The following is a 22,824-nucleotide window of genomic DNA, read 5'->3' as shown; positions in this document are numbered from 1 at the left end:
TTTGTTCACGTAGTACATAGTGGCCACGTTGTCTGTCTGGAGAAGGAGAGTTTCCGTTCTCAGAGAGGGAAGGAAGGCTTTGAGCGCAAGGTGGACTGCGCGAAGTTCCAGCAGGTTGATGTGATAGAGACTCTCTCTCTGTGACCACTCGCCTTGGACTCGAAGATGTTCCATGTGCGCCCCCCATCCGATCAGTGACGCATCTGTTACGATGGTTTGAGATGGAGGCCGTTGTTGGAACGGAATCCCCACCAAGAGATTGCTGGGTAAACACCACCACTTGAGGGATTGTAGGGTGTGAGGAGAAAGAAGGACTTTGTTCTCCCAATCGTCCCTCAGTTGACACCACTGATCCTCCAGATTTTCCTGCAATGGTCTCATATGGAGGCGAGCATTGGGATCCAGATGGATACAAGACGCCATCGAGCCCAGTAGAGAAGCTATTATTCTTGCAGTGGCTTGAGGTCTTTCCTGCAGTTGTTTGCACTTCTGGAGAATCGATAACCGTCGTTCCTCCGAAGGAAACACCTTTCCTAGCCTGGTATCTACAATGGCCCCTAAGTAATGCAACCTCTGAACAGGTGTTGCTGTAGATTTCAGGAGATTGACTTGAAGACCAAGTTTTTGCAGCAGTTGTAGAGTCCATTCGAAATGTTGCTGTGTCTCGAGACAACTGGAGGCCTTTATGAGCCAATCGTCTAGATAGGGGTAGACGAATATTCGCTGTTTCCTCAAGTGGGCGGCTACTACCGCCATGCATTTGGAAAAAGTTCTTGGCGCTGATTTTAGGCCGAAAGGTAGAACTGCAAATTGGTAATGGCGTTTTCCGACGGTGAACCTTAGGAATTTTCGATGTTTCTTGGTTACTGGGATATGAAAGTAAGCGTCGCAAAGATCTATCGCACATAGCCAGTCGCCCTGACGTAGATGTGGATAAATTTGGTGTAAGGCTAACATCCTGAATTTTTCTTTGCGAATCCATTTGTTTGCTGTCCTCAGATCTAAGATGGGACGAAACTCTTGTTTGTCTTTTTTCGGTACAAGGAAATATCTCGAATAAATCCCCTTCCCTTGTTGGCTGATGGGAACGGGTTCTATGGCTCTTTTTTGCAATAGGATATTGACCTCTAACTGTAGAGCTTCGAGATGGCGGTTGGCTGTTTTGGGTGGAACAGATGGTGGAGAACTGGTGAATCTGAGAGCGTAACCATGTCTCACAATATTCAATACCCAGGCGTCTGTTGTGATGCGTAGCCACTCGTCCAGATGATTTGAGATACTTCCCCCTACCGGAGTGGATAACGGAGGAGGGGGAAGCAAAGATTCAGGGCTTAGACGTGGGAGCCTGTCGAGTTGCCTGAGTTTGAGGTGTTGAACGACCCCTTGTCGACCTTCGCTGAGTAGAGAAACCCCTTTGATACTGCTGTTGTTGCTGCTGCTGGGGGCGCGAAGACATCCAGTGTGGCGACTGATACCGGTGGGTGAAAAGTCGTCGTTGATATGGCCGGAAAACCTTTCTTTGTTCTTTCGGTCTTTCCATGCCTACCGCTTTCAAGGTATCTAGTTCAGATTTCATTCTAGCCATCTCGTCATCGGCATGAGAACCGAACAAGGTGGAGCCCGAGAAAGGCAGGTTTTGTATTCTCTGCTGCGCTTCAGGTTTGAGTGATGTAAGTCTCAACCATGCATGCCTTCTGAGCGTTATCCCGTGTGCATAATTGTGTGCGGATAGCACCGAAGAGTCAGCTGCAGCACTTATAATTTGGTTAGACACCATGGCTCCCTCGCCCACGACCTCCAGGAAATCTTCCCTTTTATCCTTAGGAAGATGTTCCGCAAACTGCATTAAAGAGTCCCAGAGGGCACGGTCGTACCGCCCTAATAACGCAGTAGCGCTGGCTGCCTTCATCGTGACGGCTGCAGTAGAGCATACTTTTCGTCCTGCAGCATCTATCTTTCTGCTCTCTTTATCTGGAGGCGAAGAAGAAGATGGTGAGGTTGAATGCAGTTTCTTTGCCGCTACTATGACCACCGAATCAGGAACTGGGTCCGACCTCAAGAATAGAGGATCTTGTTCTGGTGGACGATATTTTTTAATAAGTCTGGAAGGAGCAGACTTTGTTGCGGCCGGTGCAAGGAAAATATCCATTGCTGGTTCAAGGAGACCTGGAACCAGTGGAAGCAAAGGTCTGGAAGATGTCCTGTGATGCAAGGTCTCGAAGATCACTGACGTCGATGGGGCAGGTACCGCCAGCGGGATGTTCAGCTTGGTTGCCCCTCGTACTAAGACCTCCTGGAACGTATTCACATCATCTATGGGGGACACTCTCGGGGACGGTGAGTCCGATAGGGTTGGAGAGTAGTCCCGTGTAGACGAAGAAGAACGCCTGTGATGTGAATGCTGAGATCTCTGTGAGTCATGACGGTGCCGAGAGGAAGAAGAGCGTCTAGAGGAATGTCCCGAACGTCTTACAGACCGCGTTGGAGTCCTCAAAACAGACTCTGAAGGCGGAGCCGGAAGAGGCGCCGTAGGTGTTACCGGCGTCTGTGGCAATGGTGATTGTCGAGGAGAGAGTTGTGGAGACGCTGGAAGGAGGATGAGTGAAGCCGAGGATTCTGAGGTTGTATAAACCCTCCTAGGTCTTTTTGATTGTCTCGACGTCGACACACTCCTCGACGTCGAAGTACGGTGACGGCGAGTGCCCTTCGCCGTCGATTCTTCTCGCCGTTGAGAATCTCTCGACGACGACCCTCGACGTCGCCGTGATGACGGTGAACGTCTACGACGTCGATCACCCCTCGACGTTGATCGATCTCGCCGTTTCAATGGCGAACCGGATTCAGATCTCCTCGACGTGGAACGTCCTCGCCGTGTCGACGGTGACCCAGATCTCGACGGCGAAAGTCCACGCCGTCTCGACGGCGAAATCGTCGTCGACGGCGAGCGATGTCTCTTTCTCGCCGGCGAACCACTCCTCGACGGCGAGCATGTTGGCGCCGTTCCTTGCCTCGACGTCGACGCCCTCGACGTCGTCGGAGACCTGTGCCGTTTTTGAGCCGGTCTGGTCGGAGTTATAGAGGAACCAGTGTGAGCCCTGGTAGAAGACTGACCTTCTCCTCGCTCTGTGGTAGAATGACCACTTTTCCTTCTGTCCTCTTTCGCCTGGAGTCGGATCTTCTCCCTGTCACGAAGGGTCCTTCTGGAGAAGGTTTTGCAGATGTCACACGACTCCGGTTTGTGGCTGGATGGAAGACAAATTATGCAGACCCGATGTGGATCTTTTGTCAAACAGTGAAGGCATTTCTGAAGTAGAAAAACCTCAAAATTCTGTCAGAATCTAACAGAAAAAAGCAGAAAATTATCACTCAATGTTAAAAACGTCGAGTGAAAATGAAATTCAAAAGATTTTAAATGAATTTCTGTCACAAAAGGATTTTGTGAGGTAGAGCTCAATGCTTCAGGGTCCTGTCAGAAAGGAGCCGGAAAAAAGAACTGAGGCAACTGCCTTTTGCTGTGCATGATGGGAAACAGGAAGACTTTACTTTCTTAAAGGCACAGCTCTATTTTCATTCTGTATAATGGCAGCCTATGGGCTACACTGCCCTACATTGTTTTATTCTCATGAGAGGTGTAAATAAAATATGAGAATGTATTTATTTATGTATTTATAGAATAAATAGAGGTTTAAACGTGAATTTACACTACAACTGTTTTTTCTTCTAACAATTTGGTCTGTGTAGTTGTTCACATAGGCTGCACATTGTTATTCTTAAGTGTTTTTCACAGACCTTTTTTGTCAAGGAGCTGATGATTGCACTTAAGAATATACTACACAACAGTGCTCCGGGGTCCCCGCAGGCGCGCGGAACTATTCAGTGCTTATGACTATACATGGAAATCCCCTACGAGAGAATTAGTTTTTCAAACCACTAGAAATAATCTAGAATTGATTTAGGGGGCAGTAGAGCAGAATCACACTTAACAAGGTATTTGGGGATGTTTCTAGCCCTACAAGAATGTTTTCCGTTCCACAATATTGAGCACAGGCAGTGGGGGAAATGTCACAGGCAGTCTCAGCATATAAAGCACGATCTGCCTCCCTTTCTGTTCTCCGGATTGCATCTGAATATTTTATAATTTGTTATTTCGATGAGAAATAAAAAAATCACAATTTTCTTTAGTGATCATGACATAAAAACGGTAACATGTTTTTTTACCTGAGCGGGCATTACATAACCCTGCTTTCAGAGGGTTGCCCAAATTTGATACGGATACATTCTTTCCAGGACCCTTGGAAGATCAAAAACACAGTAGACATTCCTCTCCCAGCATGTCCATGATAGGTGAGTAAAGTGGGTAATCCAAAGTGAAAAGATAAATTAGCAAATTTTGCTAGAGTCAAGTTTACTTGACCAAAGATTATTAGCAGACAGGCCCTCTTCTAGAATAATTCGGGCAGGGTGGCTGGCAAAAAGACATGTTTGGGCGCGGGCTGGCTTGCCTTATATGCACCACGGGTTCATCCGTGCTGCGTCTCCATTTTAAAGGCACCGGAGGAGGCAGCTTGGGGAGGCAAGTAGTGAGTCCTGGCTCCTCCACAATCAAGTGAAAGCCAGGCAACAAAGGTGGCAAAGAAAAGCAAATTAAATAACTAAAAAATAAAAGGCAAATCAAACATAAAAGAGGCTAAGCAACCTCCTAAAAAAGGATACAAGGAACAGAAAAATAAAGTGTAATTAATTAGGCAAAAATAATAACTGGGTGCGGAGCTTTACAATGAAAATAAAATCGGGCGGAGAGGGCATACTTGATTCACTTTTTTCATCAGGAGAGAGGTGCTCATTAGATTGATCGGGCTTCAGCCGCCATTTTAAATAGACACAGATGCTGTAATTCGGGGGAAACTCAGTGAATCCTAGCACCGCCCATGAACAGGCAAAAGCCAGCCAAATAAGAGGACAAAGCAAAGGTGAACTGGCAAATCAAATAACTAAAACAATGCAGCAAAATGAAATATAAATGAGGCTAAGCAATCGTCTAAAAGAGGAATACCGGAAACAGAAATGTAAGCTAAATAAACTAGACTATCTAAATCAAAGCATGCCACACTATTAAAAAATAACAGAAAGGAAACTTATGGCAATTTGATTGCATGAAAACACGAATTACTTTCTTTTCAGTGTGATTTCTGCTTAATGCAAAAGAACTTTCCGCTCCAACGACCACACCAAAAATGACCTCCTTAATGTAACATTACTTTGCTACTGAACATGTAGTCTGCTTTATTATATATTGATAGGAAACATAGTTCTTTCCAGGTTTGTAAGTGCTTTCCTTTGCAGTTTAGGCTAGACTGAGAACAGCGTGCTCCCTTCAGTTGTGCTCTGAATGCCAGGCTGCTAGCGTGGGCACTTTAAAATTTCCAAAAGGATGGGCAGCGAAAACCCAATAAATATATAATGGCCTTCACCGTCATGTGTGCGCTGGAGCAGAAATGAGCATAACAAAAAGGAGATAGTGAGCATGTAATTTATTTTTAATCACCAATTTTATGCCAAGTGCAGTGCATATTCATATTTTAGTAATAATTCCTTAAACAGCTTAAACATGTTGAACATACTCTGCTTTTTTAGAACCATCTGTCGTCCAGTTCTGTCGCTATTTTAGAGCAAGTACACATTCCTCGCATTGGCTGTTACGGTTATCCCCTCATCAATACCTGCATAGGTCACCTGCATTTCGGAGCACAGGGCAGTCACATAGGTTGGTGCCAAGTCGTTGTTAAAAGGACACTGGTGGTCGTTAGAAAGGTGATAGGGCTTGAGGCAGGAGAAAGGTGCCCGGACTCTGACACCGGAGGGCCTGGAGCAGGAGGCACAGAGATCGTAATGTACAGGTGGGGAAATGGGCCAGAGTGGGTGTATGCGCAGGAGCTGGGTGATGGGGCTTAGAATAGGCAGGACAAAGGCAGGACAAAGACAGGGGGCGCTAGAGTAGGTAGGCGGTGCTTTGAACAGCGTCGGAAGGTGAGTGAACAGGCTAGCGTTCAAGGAAGACGACTGGAAAGGAGAGCAGGTGTGGAATCCAGAAATGAGAAGTAAATGGTGGTCTCCCAATGTAATGGGTGCTCTCAACCACCCCTGAGCAGACAGGGAAGGCGAAGGAGCTGCAAACACCAATAACATGTCGAAATAATATGACACACATTCCAAATCAAATAGCACCTAAAATATTTTACACGCTTGCTTCTTCACAGGATTCATAATCTGAAGCGTTAATCAAGGGTTAATGTTAGTACAACACTGAGGTAGAATGCAACAAAAAATACCAATGGCATTAATGTGCTTAGCTTGGCCCAAGCAGAACACCTGAAGCAGCACGTTTTAATAAATGAATAACTCACAAAAGAACCAACTTAGACATGACAATGATTGAAACACAAACATTGCTCTGAATGTGGTTCATCAACTTTTCGGACTGCCACAATTTCCAGCATTACAGTGTCAACAATACGCCAATACCCTTTAAACACACACGATACTTTTCTATGAACGATACAAAGAAAATTAACCTTACTTTTGCCTTGATGACTGTCACAGTTGCATCAGCAACATTCATGATCACCGGCGTCCATTCCTCTCGGTCTGACGAGGCCACGAGACTCTCGATAGCTCCGTTCACTATATCCATACCTAGCAATGCATAACCACAAAGTGATAATCAAGATACATTATGAAGATACTATGCAATAATATCCACTACAGTGCTGACATTTCTAGCCTACTCTTGGTTAAAGTCTTGCAGGGAATACTGAAACATAAGTAAGCAGTATTAATACTCTGCATAGAATGTATATCTTACTTTGGATTAGGCAACCTGTAACTTTGAATCACACAGAGTTAACTTGCAACCCTCGAATGCTTTAATACGATACTTTAATTGGACAGCATAGTGGATGTGCAGTAAACAAGGCCAACAGGGAAAGCTAACAAACTGTGGATGAGAAACGTGGATGGTGCTATACTTTGTAGGGACTTTTATTGCCACACAGCAGAATAAAGAGAGAAAAAAAATCAGATAGTGGAGGCATTGAAATTTATGGAAGCCATTCATTAGTGTCTTGGGTGTAAGGATTGTAAGGGGTGGGGGGTAAGGCTCAGGAATGAAAAAGAGTATGGGTTAATAAAGGGTTGAGGGATGGGTAACAGTATGTGGAGAGTGGTTAGATTAATATATATATATATATATATATATATATATATATATATATATATATATATATATATATATGGAAAATGTCACTTACCCAGTGTACATCTGTTCGTGGCATGAGAAGCTGCAGATTCACATGCTTTGCACATCCCGCCATCTAGTGTTGGGCTCGGAGTGTTACAAGTTGTTTTTCTTCGAAGAAGACTTTTTCGAGTCACGAGATCGAGGGACTCCTCCCCTTTCGGCTCCATTGCGCATGGGCGTCGACTCCATCTTAGATTGTTTTCCCCGCAGAGGGTGTGGTAGGAGTTGTGTATTATAGTAATAGTGCCCATGCAATGGAGTAAGTATGAAGGTACATAATGTGGTTTAAAGTGATATATTTACAAATTTACAAATGTTCAAGATCAACTTCAAACGGCTACAGGCTCCCGGGGAGGCGGGCGGGCGCATGTGAATCTGCAGCGTCTCATGCCACGAACAGATGTACACTGGGTAAGTGACATTTTCCGCTCGATGGCATGTGTAGCTGCAGATACACATGCTTTGCATAGACCAGTAAGCAGTTAGCTCCCCAAAAGCGGTGGTTCAGCCTGTAGGAGTTGAAGTTGTTTGGAACAAAGTTCGTAGTACTGCTTGTCCTACTGTGGCTTGTTGTGCTGTTAACACATCCACGCAGTAGTGCTTGGTAAACGTATGAGGCGTAGACCATGTGGCTGCCTTACATATTTCAGGCATTGGAATGTTTCCTAGAAAGGCCATGGTAGCACCTTTCTTTCTAGTTGAGTGTGCCTTTGGTGTTATAGGCAGTTCTCTTTTTGCTTTGAGATAACAGGTTTGAATGCATTTAACTATCCATCTAGCAATGCCTTGTTTGGATATTGGGTTCCCTGTATGAGGTTTTTGGAAAGCAATGAACAATTGTTTCGTTTTTCGAATTTGTTTTGTTCTGTCAATGTAGTACATTAACGCTCTTTTGATGTCTAATGTATGTAGTGCTCTTTCAGCTACAGAATCTGGCTCTGGAAAGAACACTGGTAGTTCTACTGTTTGATTCAAGTGGAACGGTGATATGACTTTTGGTAAGAACTTAGGATTTGTTCGTAAAACTACTTTATGCTTGTGTATCTGAATAAAGGGTTCTTGTATGGTAAATGCTTGTATCTCACTTACTCTTCTTAGAGATGTGATGGCAATTCGAAATGCTACTTTCCATGTTAAGTATTGTATCTCACATGAGTGCATGGGTTTAAACGGTGGACCCATGAGCCGTGTTAAGACAATGTTAAGGTTCCACGAAGGAACTGGTGGCGTCCTTGGTGGGATAATTCTCTTCAGACCCCCCATAAAAGCCTTTATGACTGGGATCCTAAATAGTGATGTTGAATGCGTAATTTGCAGATAAGCTGAAATAGCGGTGAGATGTATTTTAATGGATGAAAAAGCTAGCTTTGACTTTTGTAAGTGCAGTAGGTAGCTGACGATGTCTTTAGCAGATGCGTGTAAGGGTTGTATTTGTTTATTATGGCAGTAATAAACAAATCTTTTCCACTTATTTGCATAGCAATGTCTTGTGGTTGGTTTCCTAGCTTGTTTTATGACCTCCATACATTCCTGTGTGAGGTCCAGATGTCCGAATTCTAAGACTTCAGGAGCCAAATTGCTAGATTCAGCGATGCTGGATTTGGGTGTCTGATCTGTTGTTTGTGTTGAGTTAACAGATCTGGTCTGTTTGGTAGTTTGACATGAGGCACTACTGAGAGGTCTAGTAGTGTTGTGTACCAAGGTTGTCTTGCCCAAGTTGGTGCTATTAGTATGAGTTTGAGTTTGTTTTGACTCAATTTGTTTACCAGATATGTAAGGAGTGGGAGAGGGGGAAAAGCGTATGCAAATATCCATGACCAACTCATCCATAACGCATTGCCCTGAGACTGATCCTGTGGGTATCTGGATGCGAAGTTTTGGCATTTTGCGTTTTCTTTTGTTGCAAATAGGTCTATTTGTGGTGTTCCCCATCTTTGGAAGTAGGTGTTTAGTATTTGGGGGTGAATCTCCCATTCGTGGATCTGCTGGTGATCCCGAGAGAGATGTCTGCTAACTGATTCTGAATCCCTGGAATAAACTGTGCTATTAGGTGAATGCGGTTGTGAATCGCCGAATGCCATATTCTCTGTGCCAGGAGACACAACTGTGTCGAGTGTGTTCCTCCATGTTTGTTCAGATAATACATCGTTGTCATGTTGTCTGTTTTGACAAGAATGTGTTTGTGTCTTATTATAGGTTGAAATGCTTTCAACGCTAGAAATACTGCCAGTAGTTCTAAGTGATTTATGTGAAACTGTCTCTGCTGAGTGTCCCATTGTCCTTGGATGCTGTGTTGGTTGAGGTGTGCTCCCCACCCAATCATGGGGGCATCTGCCGTTATTACGTATTGAGGCACTGAGTCTTGGAAAGGCCGCCCTTGGTTTAAATGTATATTGTTCCACCATTGAAGCGAGGTGTATGTTTGGCGGTCTATCAACACTAGATCTAGAAGTTGACCCTGTGCCTGTGACCATTGTGATGCTAGGCACTGTTGTAAGGGCCGCATGTGCAATCTTGCGTTTGGGACAATGGCTATGCATGAGGACATCATGCCTAGTAGTTTCATCACCATCTTGACTTGTATCTTTTGTTTTGGATACATGGCCTGTATTACATTGTGAAATGCCTGTGCCCTTTGCGGACTTGGAGTGGCAATCCCTTTTGTTGTGTTGATTGTCGCCCCTAAGTATTGCTGTGTTTGACACAGCTGAAGGTGTGACATTGTGTAGTTGAGTGAGAAACCTAGTTTGTGGAGGGTTTCTATGACATACTTTGTGTGTTGTGAACACCGTTCTTGCGTGTTGGTTTTAATTAACCAATCGTCTAGGTACGGGAACACATGTATTTGTTGCCTTCTGATATGAGCAGCTACTACTGCCAGGCATTTTGTAAAAACTCTTGGCGCAGTTGTTATCCCGAATGGCAACACTTCGAATTGGTAATGTACCCCTTGGAATACAAACCTTAAGTACTTTCTGTGTGAAGGATGTATCGGTATAAGGAAGTATGCATCCTTTAGGTCTAGTGTTGTCATGTAGTCTTGTTGTTTGAGCAATGGGATTACGTCCTGTAATGTCACCATGTGAAAGTGATCTGATTTGATGTAGATATTTAATGTTCTGAGATCTAATATAGGTCTTAGAGTTTTGTCCTTTTTGGGTATGAGAAAGTACAGCGAGTAAACTCCTGTTCCTCTCTGATGAATTGGTACCAGTTCTATTGCATCTTTTTGTAACAACGCTTGGACCTCCAGTTGTAGAAGATCCATGTGTTGTTTTGACATATTGTGTGTTTTCGGTGGGACATTTGGAGGGAATTTGAGAAATTCTATGCAATAACCATGCTGGATAATTGCTAGGACCCAAGTGTCTGTTGTTATTTCCTCCCATTGTTTGTAGAACTTGGTTAGTCTCCCCCCCACAGGTGTTATGTTTTGGGGATTTGTGACGTCGAAGTCACTGCTTGTTTGTGGAGTTTTGGGACTTTGGAACTTCCCTCTACTTTTTTGGAATTGTCCCCCTCTATATTGTCCCCGAAAACTTCCCCGCTGATATTGGCTCTGATAAGTGGGCCTTGTTTGTGAGGTTGTGGGTTCCGTGCTTTGTCCTCGAAACCCCCCCTCGAAATTGTGTTTTACGAAATGTGCCTCTGCTCTGTGGGGAGTAGAGTGCGCCCATGGCTTTGGCCGTATCAGTGTCCTTTTTAGGTTTTCGATAGCAGTGTCCACCTCCGGCCCAAACAACTGCTGTCCGTTAAATGGCATATTCAGCACGGCTTGTTGTATTTCCGGCTTGAATCCTGATGTACGAAGCCATGCATGTCTCCGTATTGTCACTGCTGTGTTTACAGTTCTCGCAGCTGTGTCTGCCGCATCCATTGCTGACCGTATCTGATTGTTTGAGATACTCTGTCCTTCTTCCACCACTTGCTGTGCTCTCTTTTGGAACTCCTTGGGCAAATGTTCTATAAAGTGTTGCATTTCGTCCCAATGAGCTCTATCATATCTGGCTAACAAAGCCTGTGAGTTGGCAATACGCCACTGGTTTGCTGCCTGTGCCGCCACTCTTTTCCCTGCCGCGTCGAACTTACGACTCTCTTTGTCTGGAGGTGGTGCATCTCCTGAAGTGTGTGAGTTTGCCCTCTTGCGAGCTGCCCCTACTACCACTGAGTCTGGCGCTAACTGTTGTGTGATGTACACGGGGTCTGTTGGTGGCGGTTTATATTTTTTCTCCACCCTTGGAGTAATGGCCCTTCCTTTCACAGGCTCCTCAAATACTTGTTTGGAGTGTTTTAGCATTTCAGGTAGCATGGGGAGGCTCTGGTATTGGCTGTGTGTGGACGACAGTGTATTAAATAGAAAGTTGTCTTCAATTGGCTCAGCATGCATGCTCACATTATGAAACGCCGCTGCCCTTGACACCACTTGTGCGTAGGCTGTACTATCTTCTGGTGGTGACGGTCTAGCTGGATAACAGTCGGGACTGTTATCTGACACTGGCGCATCATAAAGATCCCACGCGTCTGGATCATCCTGACTCATCCCTGTATGAGTTGGGGATTGCATCATTGGTGGAGTGGCTACTGGTGATGGTTGTGGAGACCGTTGTGGAGATGGTGGCGGGGTTACTTTTTTAGCCACCTTCGCCTGTGGCTGCTTGTCTTTCTCTTGGAAAGCAAGTTTTCGTTTCATTCGAATCAGAGGGAGAGTACTGATCTTCCCTGTTTCTTTTTGGATGTGGAGCCTTCTTTGGGTGTAGTCTGGCTCCATTGATGTTTCGGTATCGAAACCTTTTCGGCTGCCTTTTTCGGTTCGGATGACACTTTTTTGCTCTTCGGCGTACTGATTTCTCGGTGCCGACTTGGTTCGGTGCCGCTCTCTCGGTGCCGAGATTGCTCTGACCCGGTGTCTCGGGGTCGAGTCTGCTCTGACCCGGTGTCTCGGGGTCGAGTCTGCTCTGACCCGGTGTCTCGGGGTCGAGTGTGCTCTGTGCCGGTATCTCGACCGGAGTCGGATGACTTCGACACATACATGCCCTTTTTCGGTGCCGATGGCCGGTCACCTATTTTTTGGGTTGAGCCAATGCCTGTTGGCGCTGGCGTCCCCTGGGCTTTACTGGTCTTCACGTGAGTCTTGTGTATCGACGTCTTACTCACGGTTTTCGGCGTCAGTTCAGGATCGACCTCTTCTGAGTCCGAATCCTCGATGGAGAAGGCTTCCTCTTCTTCCTCCATGTGTTTTTGTCCTGTCGGCACCGGCGCCATCTGTAGTCTTTTTGCTCTTTGGTCCCTTAAGGTCTTTCTGGACCGAAATGCTCGACAGGCCTCACAGGTATCCTCTTTGTGTTCTGGCGACAAACACAAATTACAGACCAAATGCTGATCTGTATAAGAATACCTGTTGTGACATTCGGGGCATAAGCGGAATGGGGTCCGTTCTATTAGCCTTGAAGACGCACGCGGTCGGGCCGACCAGGCCCCGCCGGGGAATCGAAAACCCCGAAGGGCCGCCGGAGCTCTTCAAAATTCGGTGTCGATCTGTTGTAACTAACCCGATACCGAACGCAAACAACACCGTCGAATTTTCCGAGTTTTTCACTAACTTTCTGAACCGAAGCGCGGAGCGAAAAGGAACACGTCCGAACCCGATGGCGGAAAGAAAACAATCTAAGATGGAGTCGACGCCCATGCGCAATGCAGCCGAAAGGGGAGGAGTCCCTCGATCTCGTGACTCGAAAAAGACTTCTTCGAAGAAAAACAACTTGTAAAACTCCGAGCCCAACACTAGATGGCGGGATGTGCAAAGCATGTGAATCTGCAGCTACCCATGCCATCGAACATATATATATATATATCTTACAACTATCAACGGAAGGGATGCCCAGCCATTGGCCTGCAGCTCGTTCGGCGGGCATCAACTCACAAATTTCACTTCGCTTTCACCCACGATTTCACATCAGATGAAAATTGAGAAACGAGCCATACCAGCAGGAGTCTGCTGGTGCAGCGCATTTCTCAATTTTTATCTGATGTGAAGGTGTGGGTGAATGCGAAGTGACATATGGAAAATGTCACTTACCCAGTGTTCATCTGTTCGTGGCATGTAGTGCTGCAGATTTACAAGCTATGCATTATTCCGCCATCTAGTGTTGAGCTCGGAGTGTTACAAGTTGTTTTTCTTCGAAGAAGTCTTTTCGGAGTCAAGGGATCGAGTGACTCCTCCTCTCTGTCATACTGCACATGGGCATGAACTCTATTGTTAGATTGTTTTCACGCAAAAGGGTGTAGGAAGGAATTTTAGAGTGTAATAATATTAATGTTGTATAAAAATAGTAAGTAAAAATAGATGTCCATGCAAATGTAAATGTTTATACATATGTACAAAATAGAAAAACTGCAACAACTACAGTCTTCTGGGGAGGAGGAAGGGTGCATGTGAATCTGCAGCATTACATGCTATGAGCAGATGAACACTGGGTAAGTGACGTTTTCCGTTCAATGTCATGTGTAGCTGCAGATACACATGCTATGCATAGACTACAAAGCAGTTATTCTCCCCAGAAAATGGGGTGGCTAGCCTGTAGGAGTTGGAGTTGTTTGAAATAATGTTCTTAAGACATCTTGACCAACATTGGCCTGTTGCTTTGAAAATACATCTACACATTAATGCTTTGTAAAGGTATGTGGTGTAGACCATGTGGCAGCTTTACATATGTCTGCCATTGGTATGTTTCCTACAAATGCCATAGATGCACCTTTTTGCCTAGTGGAATGTGCTTTAGGTGTGATTAAAATGTGTCTTTTTGCCTTAATGTAACATGTTTGTATACATTCAACAATCCATCTTGCTAATCCTTGTTTGGAGATAGGATTCCCTTTATGTGGTTGTTGAAAGGCAATGAAAAGCTGTTTTGTTTTTCTGAATTCTTTTGTTCTATCCACATAGCACATTAGAGCTCTTTGAAGGTCAAGAGTGTGAAGGGCTCTTTCTGCAATTGAATCTGGCTGTGGGAAGAAGACTGTCAATTCCACTGTTTGGTTTATGTGAAAAGGTGATACATCTTTTGGCAGAAATTGTGGATTAGTTCTAAGTTCAACTTTATGTTTGTGTACTTGGAAAAAAAGGTTCTTTAAGAGTGAATGCTTGTATTTCACTAACTCTACGCAATGAAGTAATGTCCACTAGGAAAGCAACTTTCCAGGTTAGGAATTGAATCTCACAGGAATGCATGGGTTCAAACAGTGGGCCCATTAGTGTGGTGAGTACAATATTGAGATTCCAAGTAGGAACAGGTGGTGTTCTAGGTGGAATAATACATTTTAGTCCTTCCATGAAGGCTCTTATAACTGGGACTCTTAAGAGAGAGGTATGATGAATAGTTTAGTTTGCAAGTATGCTGATATTGCAGTAAGATGGATTTTAATAGATGAGAAAGCTAAATTTGACTTCTGTAAATGAAGTAGATAGCATAGAATATCTTGTATTGATGCTGCAAGTGGGTCAGTATTTTTACATTGACAGTAATAAACAAATCTTTTCCATTTGTTAGCATAGCATTGCCTAGTTGTAGGCTTGTGTGCTTGTTTGAGAACTTCAATGCATTCCAATGGAAGTTGTAAGTATCCAAGTTCTATGACTTCAGGAGCCAAATCGCCTGGTTGAGAGCACTGGGATTTGGATGTCTGATTTGTCCTTTGTTTTGTGTTAACAAATCTGGTCTGTTTGGAAATTTGCAGTGAGGTACTACTGACAGGTCTAGGAGTCTTGTGTACCAATGTTGTCGTGCCCACGCTGGGGTTATGTGTATCCTGGTGAGAGAAGTCTGACGTAGTTTGTTGACCAGAAAGAGAAGTAGTGGGAGAGGGGGAAAAGCGTAAGCAAATATCCCTGACCAGTTGATCCATAGAGCATTGCCTTTGGATAGAGGATGTTGGTGTCTGGATGCAAAGTTTTGGCATCTTGCGTTTTTGCGAATAGGTCTATTTCTGGTGGTCCCCACTTTTGAAAGTACTGTTGAAGTACCCGAGAGTGAATCTCCCATTTGTGTATCTGTTGGTGTGTTCTGCTTAGGAGATCCGCTGGCTGATTGTTTATTCCTGGAATGTATTCTGCTAGTAGATGAATGTGATTAAGAATTGCCCATTTCCATACTGTTTGGGCTAGAAGCGACAGTTGAGATAAATGTGTCCCACCTTTTTCTTTAGGTAATACATGGTCGCCATATTGTCTGTTTTTATCAAGACAGTCTTGTGTTTGAGAAGTGGTTGAAATGCTTTTAGGGCAAGGAACACAGCTAATAATTCTAAATGGTTTATGTGATAATTTCGTTGTTTTGAATCCCATTCCCCTTGAATGGGAGGGTTGTTGAGATGAGCTCCCTAACCTATCACCGGTGCATCTGTTGTTATTGTGGTCTGAGGCACAGGGTCTTGAAATGACCGCCCCTTCATTAAATTGCTGAGAATCTACCATTGAAGGGACCTGTTCGTTTGGTGGTCCAACAACACTAGATCTTGCAATTGACCCTGTGTTTGAGACCATTGCTGTGAGAGGCACTGTTGTAGTGTCCTCATGTTTAGTCTTGCATGCTGTACTACTGCTATGCAGAATGCCATCATTCCTAATAGTTTCATGATAAATCTTACAGTGTATTGTTGATTTGGCAGCATTTGTGGTATGAGATTATGGAAAGCTTGTAGCCTTTGTGTATTTGGATAGGCTAAAGCTTTTTGCGTATTGAGAATAGCACCTAGGTAAGGTTGCACCTGTGCTGGTTGAAGATGGGATTTTTTGTAGTTGAGAGTGAACCCTAGTATATGTAGGGTCTCTATTGTGTATTGAGTGTGTTGTTGACATAGCCAATCGTCTAGCTATGGAAAGACATGTATGTGTTGTCTTTTTAGGTAGGCTGCTACTACTGGTAGACATTTTGTGAATACTCTTGGAGCTGCTGTTATGCCGAATGGTAGAACTTTGAATTGATAATGTTTTCCTGCTATCACAAACCTTAGGTATTTTCTGTGAACTGGATGGATGGGTATGTGGAAATACGCATCTTTGAGGTCTAAAGCAGTCATGTAATCTTTTTTGTAGTAGTGGAATGACGTCCTGCAGAGTTACCATGTGAAAGTGTTCTGACAGGATATACAGATTTAGGGATCTGAGGTCTAGGATGGGTCTGAGAGTGCCATCCATTTTGAGAATGAGGAAGTACAGTGAGTATACTCCTGTTCCTTGTTGAGAATGTGGGACCAATTCTATTGCCTTTTTAGTAGTAGCGATTATACTTCTTGTTGTAATAGAACATTGTGTTCTGGGGACAACTTGTGATAACGTGAAGGAATGTTTGGAGGGGTAGAAATCAATCCTAGGCAATAGCCATTGTGGATAATTGACAATACCTATTGGTCTGTGGTGATATTATGCCATTGGGAGTGGAATTTCTGCAGTCTGCCCCCCACAGGAAATGTGTGGGGTTGAAGGATGGTGAATAAGTGACTGTTTAGATGGGGTAGTGGCTTGTTTTGAGGCCTGGAATTTGACTCTGGTTCTAAAGTATTGGCCTCTATAAGAACCTCTAAATCCCACTCTCTGGTACTGCTGTTGCCCTTGTTTTGCCTAGGCGGTAGAAGCCTCTGTGGATTGTGGCTTGAATCCTCATCTAAATTGTTGCCTACGAAAGGAGCCTCTGTAGGGTGTTGTATATAAGGCTCCCATTGCTTTGGCAGTGTCCGAGTCCTTCCTGAGTTTTTCTATGGCAGTGTCAACCTCAGGACCAAACAGGTGTTTTTTATTGAAAGGCATATTCAGCAGTGCCTGCTGTATTTCTGGTTTGAAACCAGCGGAATGTAGCCATGCATGTCTGCGTATGGTGACAGCAGTATTCACACTTCTAGCTGCTGTATCTGCATCATCAAGGGCAGATCGTATTTGGTTGTTACTTATGGCCTGACCCTCCTCAACAGTCTGTTGTGCTCTCTTTTGGTGTTCTTTTGGCAGGTGTTGTAGGAGTTCCTGCATCACTTCCCTTTGGGGGTTCTTTCATACCTTGATAGAAAGGCTTGCGAGTTGCCAATTCGCCATTGGTTAGCAGCTTGTGTCGCTACTCTCTTGCCAGCAGCGTCAAGTTTTCTATTCTCTTTGTTAGGGGGAGGAGCATCCCCTGACGACTGGCTGTTAGCCCTCTTTCTGGCCGCACTGACAACCACTGAGTCTGGAGGCACTTGGTGGGTAATTTAATCAGGGTCTGTAGGTGCAGGCTTATATTTTTTGTCAATGCATGGTGTTAAATCCCTAGCTTTGACCGGCTCAGTCAATATTTCATCCGCATGCTTAATCATGCCAGGTAGCCTTGGGAGGCACTGATATCATGAGTGTGTGGAGGATAAGGTGTTAAAAAGGAAATCCTCTTCTAGTTGTTCACTGTGCATAAGCACCTCATGGTACGCTGCTGCCCTAGAAATAACCTGCGTGTATGCAGTAGTGTCTTCTGTTGGAGAAGGTTTGGAAGGGTATAAGTCAGGGTCATTGCCAGGAATAGGATCAGGATCAAAGAGATCCCAAGGATCAACCGTATCACCATGAGAATATTGTGAATGAGTTGGTGAAGGCGAAGGTGGTTGGCTAGTGGGTGGTGGCGAAAAAGAAAGTTGTGGTGAATGAGGGGGAGAAGTATGGCTAGGTAATGTCTTCTCCTTCCGTTTAAAAATCTTTGCTGGTGGCAAAGCAGTATCTAAATATTCTTGAAAAGCCAACTTTCTATTGGTCTGTAGAGGAGGTGCAGTCATTATTCTGCCTGTCTCTTTATGGATATGAATCCTTGATTGACTCTCATCCATGATTTCAAGGATAGGTTGAATCTCTGTGTCCTCAGAAACATGATCAGATGGTCTATAGGACTGTTCGTCAAGTGATTTTGAGCTCTGCTTAAGATGGCTCAAAAGTCCTTGTTCTTCCCAATAAGAAGACTTTTTCGGGTCTGAAGATGGTAGTTTTTTTGGGCCCGAAAATACAGCCGGTTGTTTCGGCTCCAAAGCAGGGCGTTGAAGCTTCAACTCCGAGGAGTGGGGACGCCGACTCGGTTCAGAAGTTGAGCTTTTGGTGGACTTGCTCGACTCTGGTATCGACGGAGGTGTGGCCTTTTGCACCGAAGGTTGGTTCGATGAGAATCTTCTTTCGGGTCGAACCATGGCTCTCTGGCAGTGGTGCACCCAAGGCCTTGGAGTACTTTTTATGAGTGGGCGTAGGGGCAGTCCTACTCACGTACTGACCAGCAGTGATGGGTCTATCTTCTTCTGATTCTTCTTCGGAGTCGGTGTCTTTGATGGAAACTGCCATCTGCGCCTGTTCTTCCTCCATGGTTTCGAGATGTTCAGTACTCTTCTACGCCATTTCCAGTCTCCTGGCTCTCTGATCACACATGATCTTTTTGGATCGAAACGATCTACGGCCTTGCAATCTTCTTCTCTGTGATTGGGGGAAAGGCACAGATTACATACAAGGTGTTGGTCTGTGTATGGAAATTTTGCGTGGCATCGGGAGACAAAATCGTAATGGAGTCTGATCCATCATGCTTCGACATGGTAGGCCTGAACAGGCCCGAGACGGGCACACGCACCCAGAAGGCCGGAATTTAATTTTCGACTGTACTATCGGTTTGAGTCTAGGTGAAAACACGATCGAAACAATACAAACGATCAAAGACGTTTTCTAAAGTTTCCGATTCAAAATCTCGGAGCGAGAGGAAACACGTCCGAACCCAACAGCGGAAAGAAAACAATCTAACAATGGAGTCGATGCCCATGCGCAGTATGAGCATCAATCACGTGACACTGAAAAGACTTCTTCGAAGAAAAACAACTTGTAACACTCCAAGCCCAACACTAGATGGCGGAATAATGCATAGCATGTGTATCTCCAGCTACACATGCCATCAAACACATATATATATATATATATATATATAGAAGAAGTCTTTTCGAGTCACGAGACCGAGGGACTCCTCCCATTTCGACTCCATTGCGCATGGGCGTCGACTCCATCTTAGATTGTTTTCCCCGCAGAGGATGAGGTAGGAGTTGTGTATGCTAGTAATAGTGTCCATGCAATGGAGTGAATGCGTATGTACATAATGAAGTTTCAAGTAATATATTTACAAATGTACAAATGTTTAAGATCTACTTCTAAACGGCTACAGGCTCCCGGGGAGGCGGGTGGGCGCATGTGAATCTGCAGCGACTAATGCCACGAACAGATGTACACTGGGTAAGTGACATTTTCCGTTCGATGGCATGTGTAGCTGCAGATACACATGCTGTGCATAGACTAATAAGCAGTTATCTCCCCAAAAAGCGGTGGTTCAGCCTGTAGGAGTTGAAGTAGTTTGAAATAATGTTCTTAGTACAGCTTGACCTACTGTTGCCTGTTGGGCAGTTAACACATCTACACAGTAGTGCTTGGTAAATGTATGAGGGGTAGACCATGTTGCTGCCTTACATATTTCGTTCATTGGAATATTTCCCAGAAAGGCCATGGTAGCACCTTTCTTTCTGGTTGAGTGTGCCTTTGGTGTAATAGGCAGTTCTCTTTTAGCTTTAAGATAGCAGGTTTGAATGCACTTAACTATCCATCTAGCAATGCCTTGTTTTGAAATAGGATTTCCTGTATGAGGTTTTTGAAAGGCGATAAATAGTTGTTTTGTCTTTCGAATTAGTTTTGTTCTGTCAATGTAGTACATTAGTGCTCTTTTGATGTCTAATGTATGTAGTGCTCTTTCAGCTACAGAATCTGGCTATGGGAAGAACACTGGTAATTCTACCGTTTGATTCAAGTGGAACGGTGAGATTACTATTGGTAAAAATTTAGGATTGGTCCGTAGAACAACTTTATTTTTGTGTATTTGAATAAATGGTTCTTGAATGGTAAATGCTTGAATCTCCCTCACTCTTCTTAGAGATGTGATGGCAATTAAAAATGAAACTTTCCACGTTAAGTATTGCATTTCACAAGAGTGCATGGGCTCAAAAGGTGGACCCATGAGTCGTGTTAAGACAATGTTGAGGTTCCATGAAGGAACTGGTGGTGTTCTTGGTGGTATAATTCTCTTTAGGCCTTCCATAAACGCTTTTATGACTGGTATCCTAAATAATGAAGTTGAGTGCGTAATTTGCAGGTAAGCTGAAATTGCCGTAAGATGTATTTTAATGGAAGAGAAAGCTAGTTTAGATTTCTGCAAATGTAGTAAGTATCCTACTATCTCTTTTGCAGATGCGTGTAAAGGTTGACTTTGATTATTATGGCAGTAATAAACAAATCTTTTCCACTTATTTGCATAACAGTGTCTAGTGGTAGGTTTTCTAGCCTGTTTTATGACTTCCATACATTCCTGTGTGAGGTCTAAGTGCCCGAATTCTAGGATTTCAGGAGCCAAATTGCTAGATGCAGCGATGCTGGATTTGGATGTCTGATCTGTTGTTTGTGTTGTGTTAACAGATCTGGTCTGTTTGGCAGTTTGATATGAGGTACTACTGAAAGGTCTAGTAGTGTTGTGTACCAAGGTTGCCTTGCCCATGTTGGTGCTATTAGTATGAGTTTGAGTTTGTTTTGACTCAACTTGTTTACTACATATGGAAGAAGTGGGAAAGGGGGAAAAGCGTACGCAAATATCCCTGACCAGTTCATCCATAGTGCATTGCCCTGAGACTGATGTTGTGGGTACCTGGATGCGAAGTTTTGGCATTTTGAGTTTTCTTTTGTTGCAAATAGATCTATTTGTGGCGTTCCCCACATTTTGAAGTAAGTGTTCAGTATTTGGGGATGAATTTCCCATTCGTGGATCTGTTGGTGATCCCGAGAGAGATTGTCTGCTAACTGATTCTGAATCCCTGGAATAAATTGTGCTATTAGGCGAATGTGGTTGTGAATCGCCCAATGCCATATTTTTTGTGTTAGGAGACACAACTGTGTCGAGTGTGTTCCTCCCTGTTTGTTTAGGTAATACATTGTTGTCATGTTGTCTGTTTTGACAAGAGTGTATTTGTGGGTTATTATGGGTTGAAATGCTTTCAGAGCTAGAAACACCGCTAACAGTTCTAAGTGGTTTATATGAAACTGTTTTTGCTGAATGTCCCATTGTCCTTGGATGCTGTGCTGATTGAGGTGTGCTCCCCACCCTGTCATGGATGCATCTGTCGTTATTACACATTGTGGCACTGGGTCTTGAAAAGGCCGCCCTTGGTTTAAATTTATACTGTTCCACCATTGAAGCGAGATGTATGTTTGGCGGTCTATCAACACCAGATCTAGAAGTTGACCCTGTGCTTGTGACCACTGTGATGCTAGGCACTGTTGTAAGGGCCGCATGTGCAACCTTGCGTTTGGGACAATGGCTATGCATGAGGACATCATGCCAAGGAGTTTCATTACTAATTTGACCTGTATCTTCTGGTTTGGATACATGGCTTGTATTACATTTTGGAATGTTTGGACTCTTTGTGGACTTGGAGTGGCAATCCCTTTTACTGTGTTGATTGTTGCTCCTAGGTATTACTGTGTTTGACACGGCAGAAGGTGTGACTTTGAGTAATTGATTGAGAAACCTAGTTTGTGTAGGGTTTCTATGATGTAATGTGTGTGTCGTGAACACTGTTTTTGCATGTTGGTTTTGATTAACCAATCGTCTAGGTACGGGAACACATGTATTTGCTGCCTTCTGATATGTGCAGCTACTACTGCTAGACATTTTGTAAAAACTCTTGGCGCAGTTGTTATTCCGAATGGCAACACTTTGAATTGGTAATGTATCCCTTGAAATACAAACCTTAGGTACTTTCTGTGTGAAGGATGTATTGGTATATGGAAATATGCATCCTTTAGAACCAGTGTTGTCATGTAGTCTTGTTGTTTGAGCAGTGGGATTACTTCTTGTAATGTAACCATGTGAAAGTGGTCTGATTTGATGTATGTATTTAATATTCTGAGATCTAGTATAGGTCTTAGAGTTTTGTCTTTTTTGGGTATTAGAAAGTACAGTGAGTAAACTCCTGTGTTTAGTTCTTGTTTTGGTACTAATTCTATTGCCTCTTTTTGGAGCAATACTTGAACTTCTAATCCTAGAAGATTTATATGTTGTTTCGACATACTGTGTGTTTTCGGTGGGACTGTTGGAGGGAATTCTCGAAATTCTATGCAATAACCATACTGGATAATTGCTAGTACCCAAGTATCTGTTGTTATCTCCTCCCAATGTTTGTAAAATTGGCTTAATCTTCCCCCCACAGGTGTTATGTGATGGGGATGGGTGACTTGTGAGTCACTGCTTATTTTGAGGACTTTTGGGGCTTTGGAATTTTCCTCTACCTCTTTGGAATTGTCCCCCTCTATATTGCCCCCGAAAACTTCCCCGCTGATATTGGCTTTGGTAAGTGGGCCTTGTTTGTGATGTTGTGGTTTCTGTAGGTTGTCCTCGAAACCCTCCCCTAAAAGGTGTTTTGCGAAAGGTGCCTCTGCTCTGCGGGGAGTAGAGTGCGCC

General features: G+C 44.0%; 1 protein-coding gene across 9 annotated transcripts in view; it reads right to left on the bottom strand.

The window, feature by feature from the left end:
* Positions 1-22,824, bottom strand: part of APBB2 (amyloid beta precursor protein binding family B member 2) — a 940,970-nt gene that overhangs the window by 24,118 nt on the left and 894,028 nt on the right. For all 9 annotated transcript variants that reach the window (XM_069201881.1, XM_069201876.1, XM_069201871.1 and 6 more), the window contains one exon: positions 6,578-6,693. In XM_069201881.1, the coding sequence (XP_069057982.1) occupies positions 6,578-6,693 (116 nt within the window). The remainder of the gene's footprint in view (positions 1-6,577; positions 6,694-22,824) is intronic.

The sequence above is a fragment of the Pleurodeles waltl genome, chromosome 1_2 (assembly GCF_031143425.1).
Source record: "Pleurodeles waltl isolate 20211129_DDA chromosome 1_2, aPleWal1.hap1.20221129, whole genome shotgun sequence".
Classification (NCBI taxonomy): Eukaryota; Metazoa; Chordata; class Amphibia; order Caudata; family Salamandridae; genus Pleurodeles; species Pleurodeles waltl.
The sequence above is the reverse complement of the archived record's forward strand: the minus strand, read 5'-3'. Positions and strand labels throughout refer to the sequence as shown.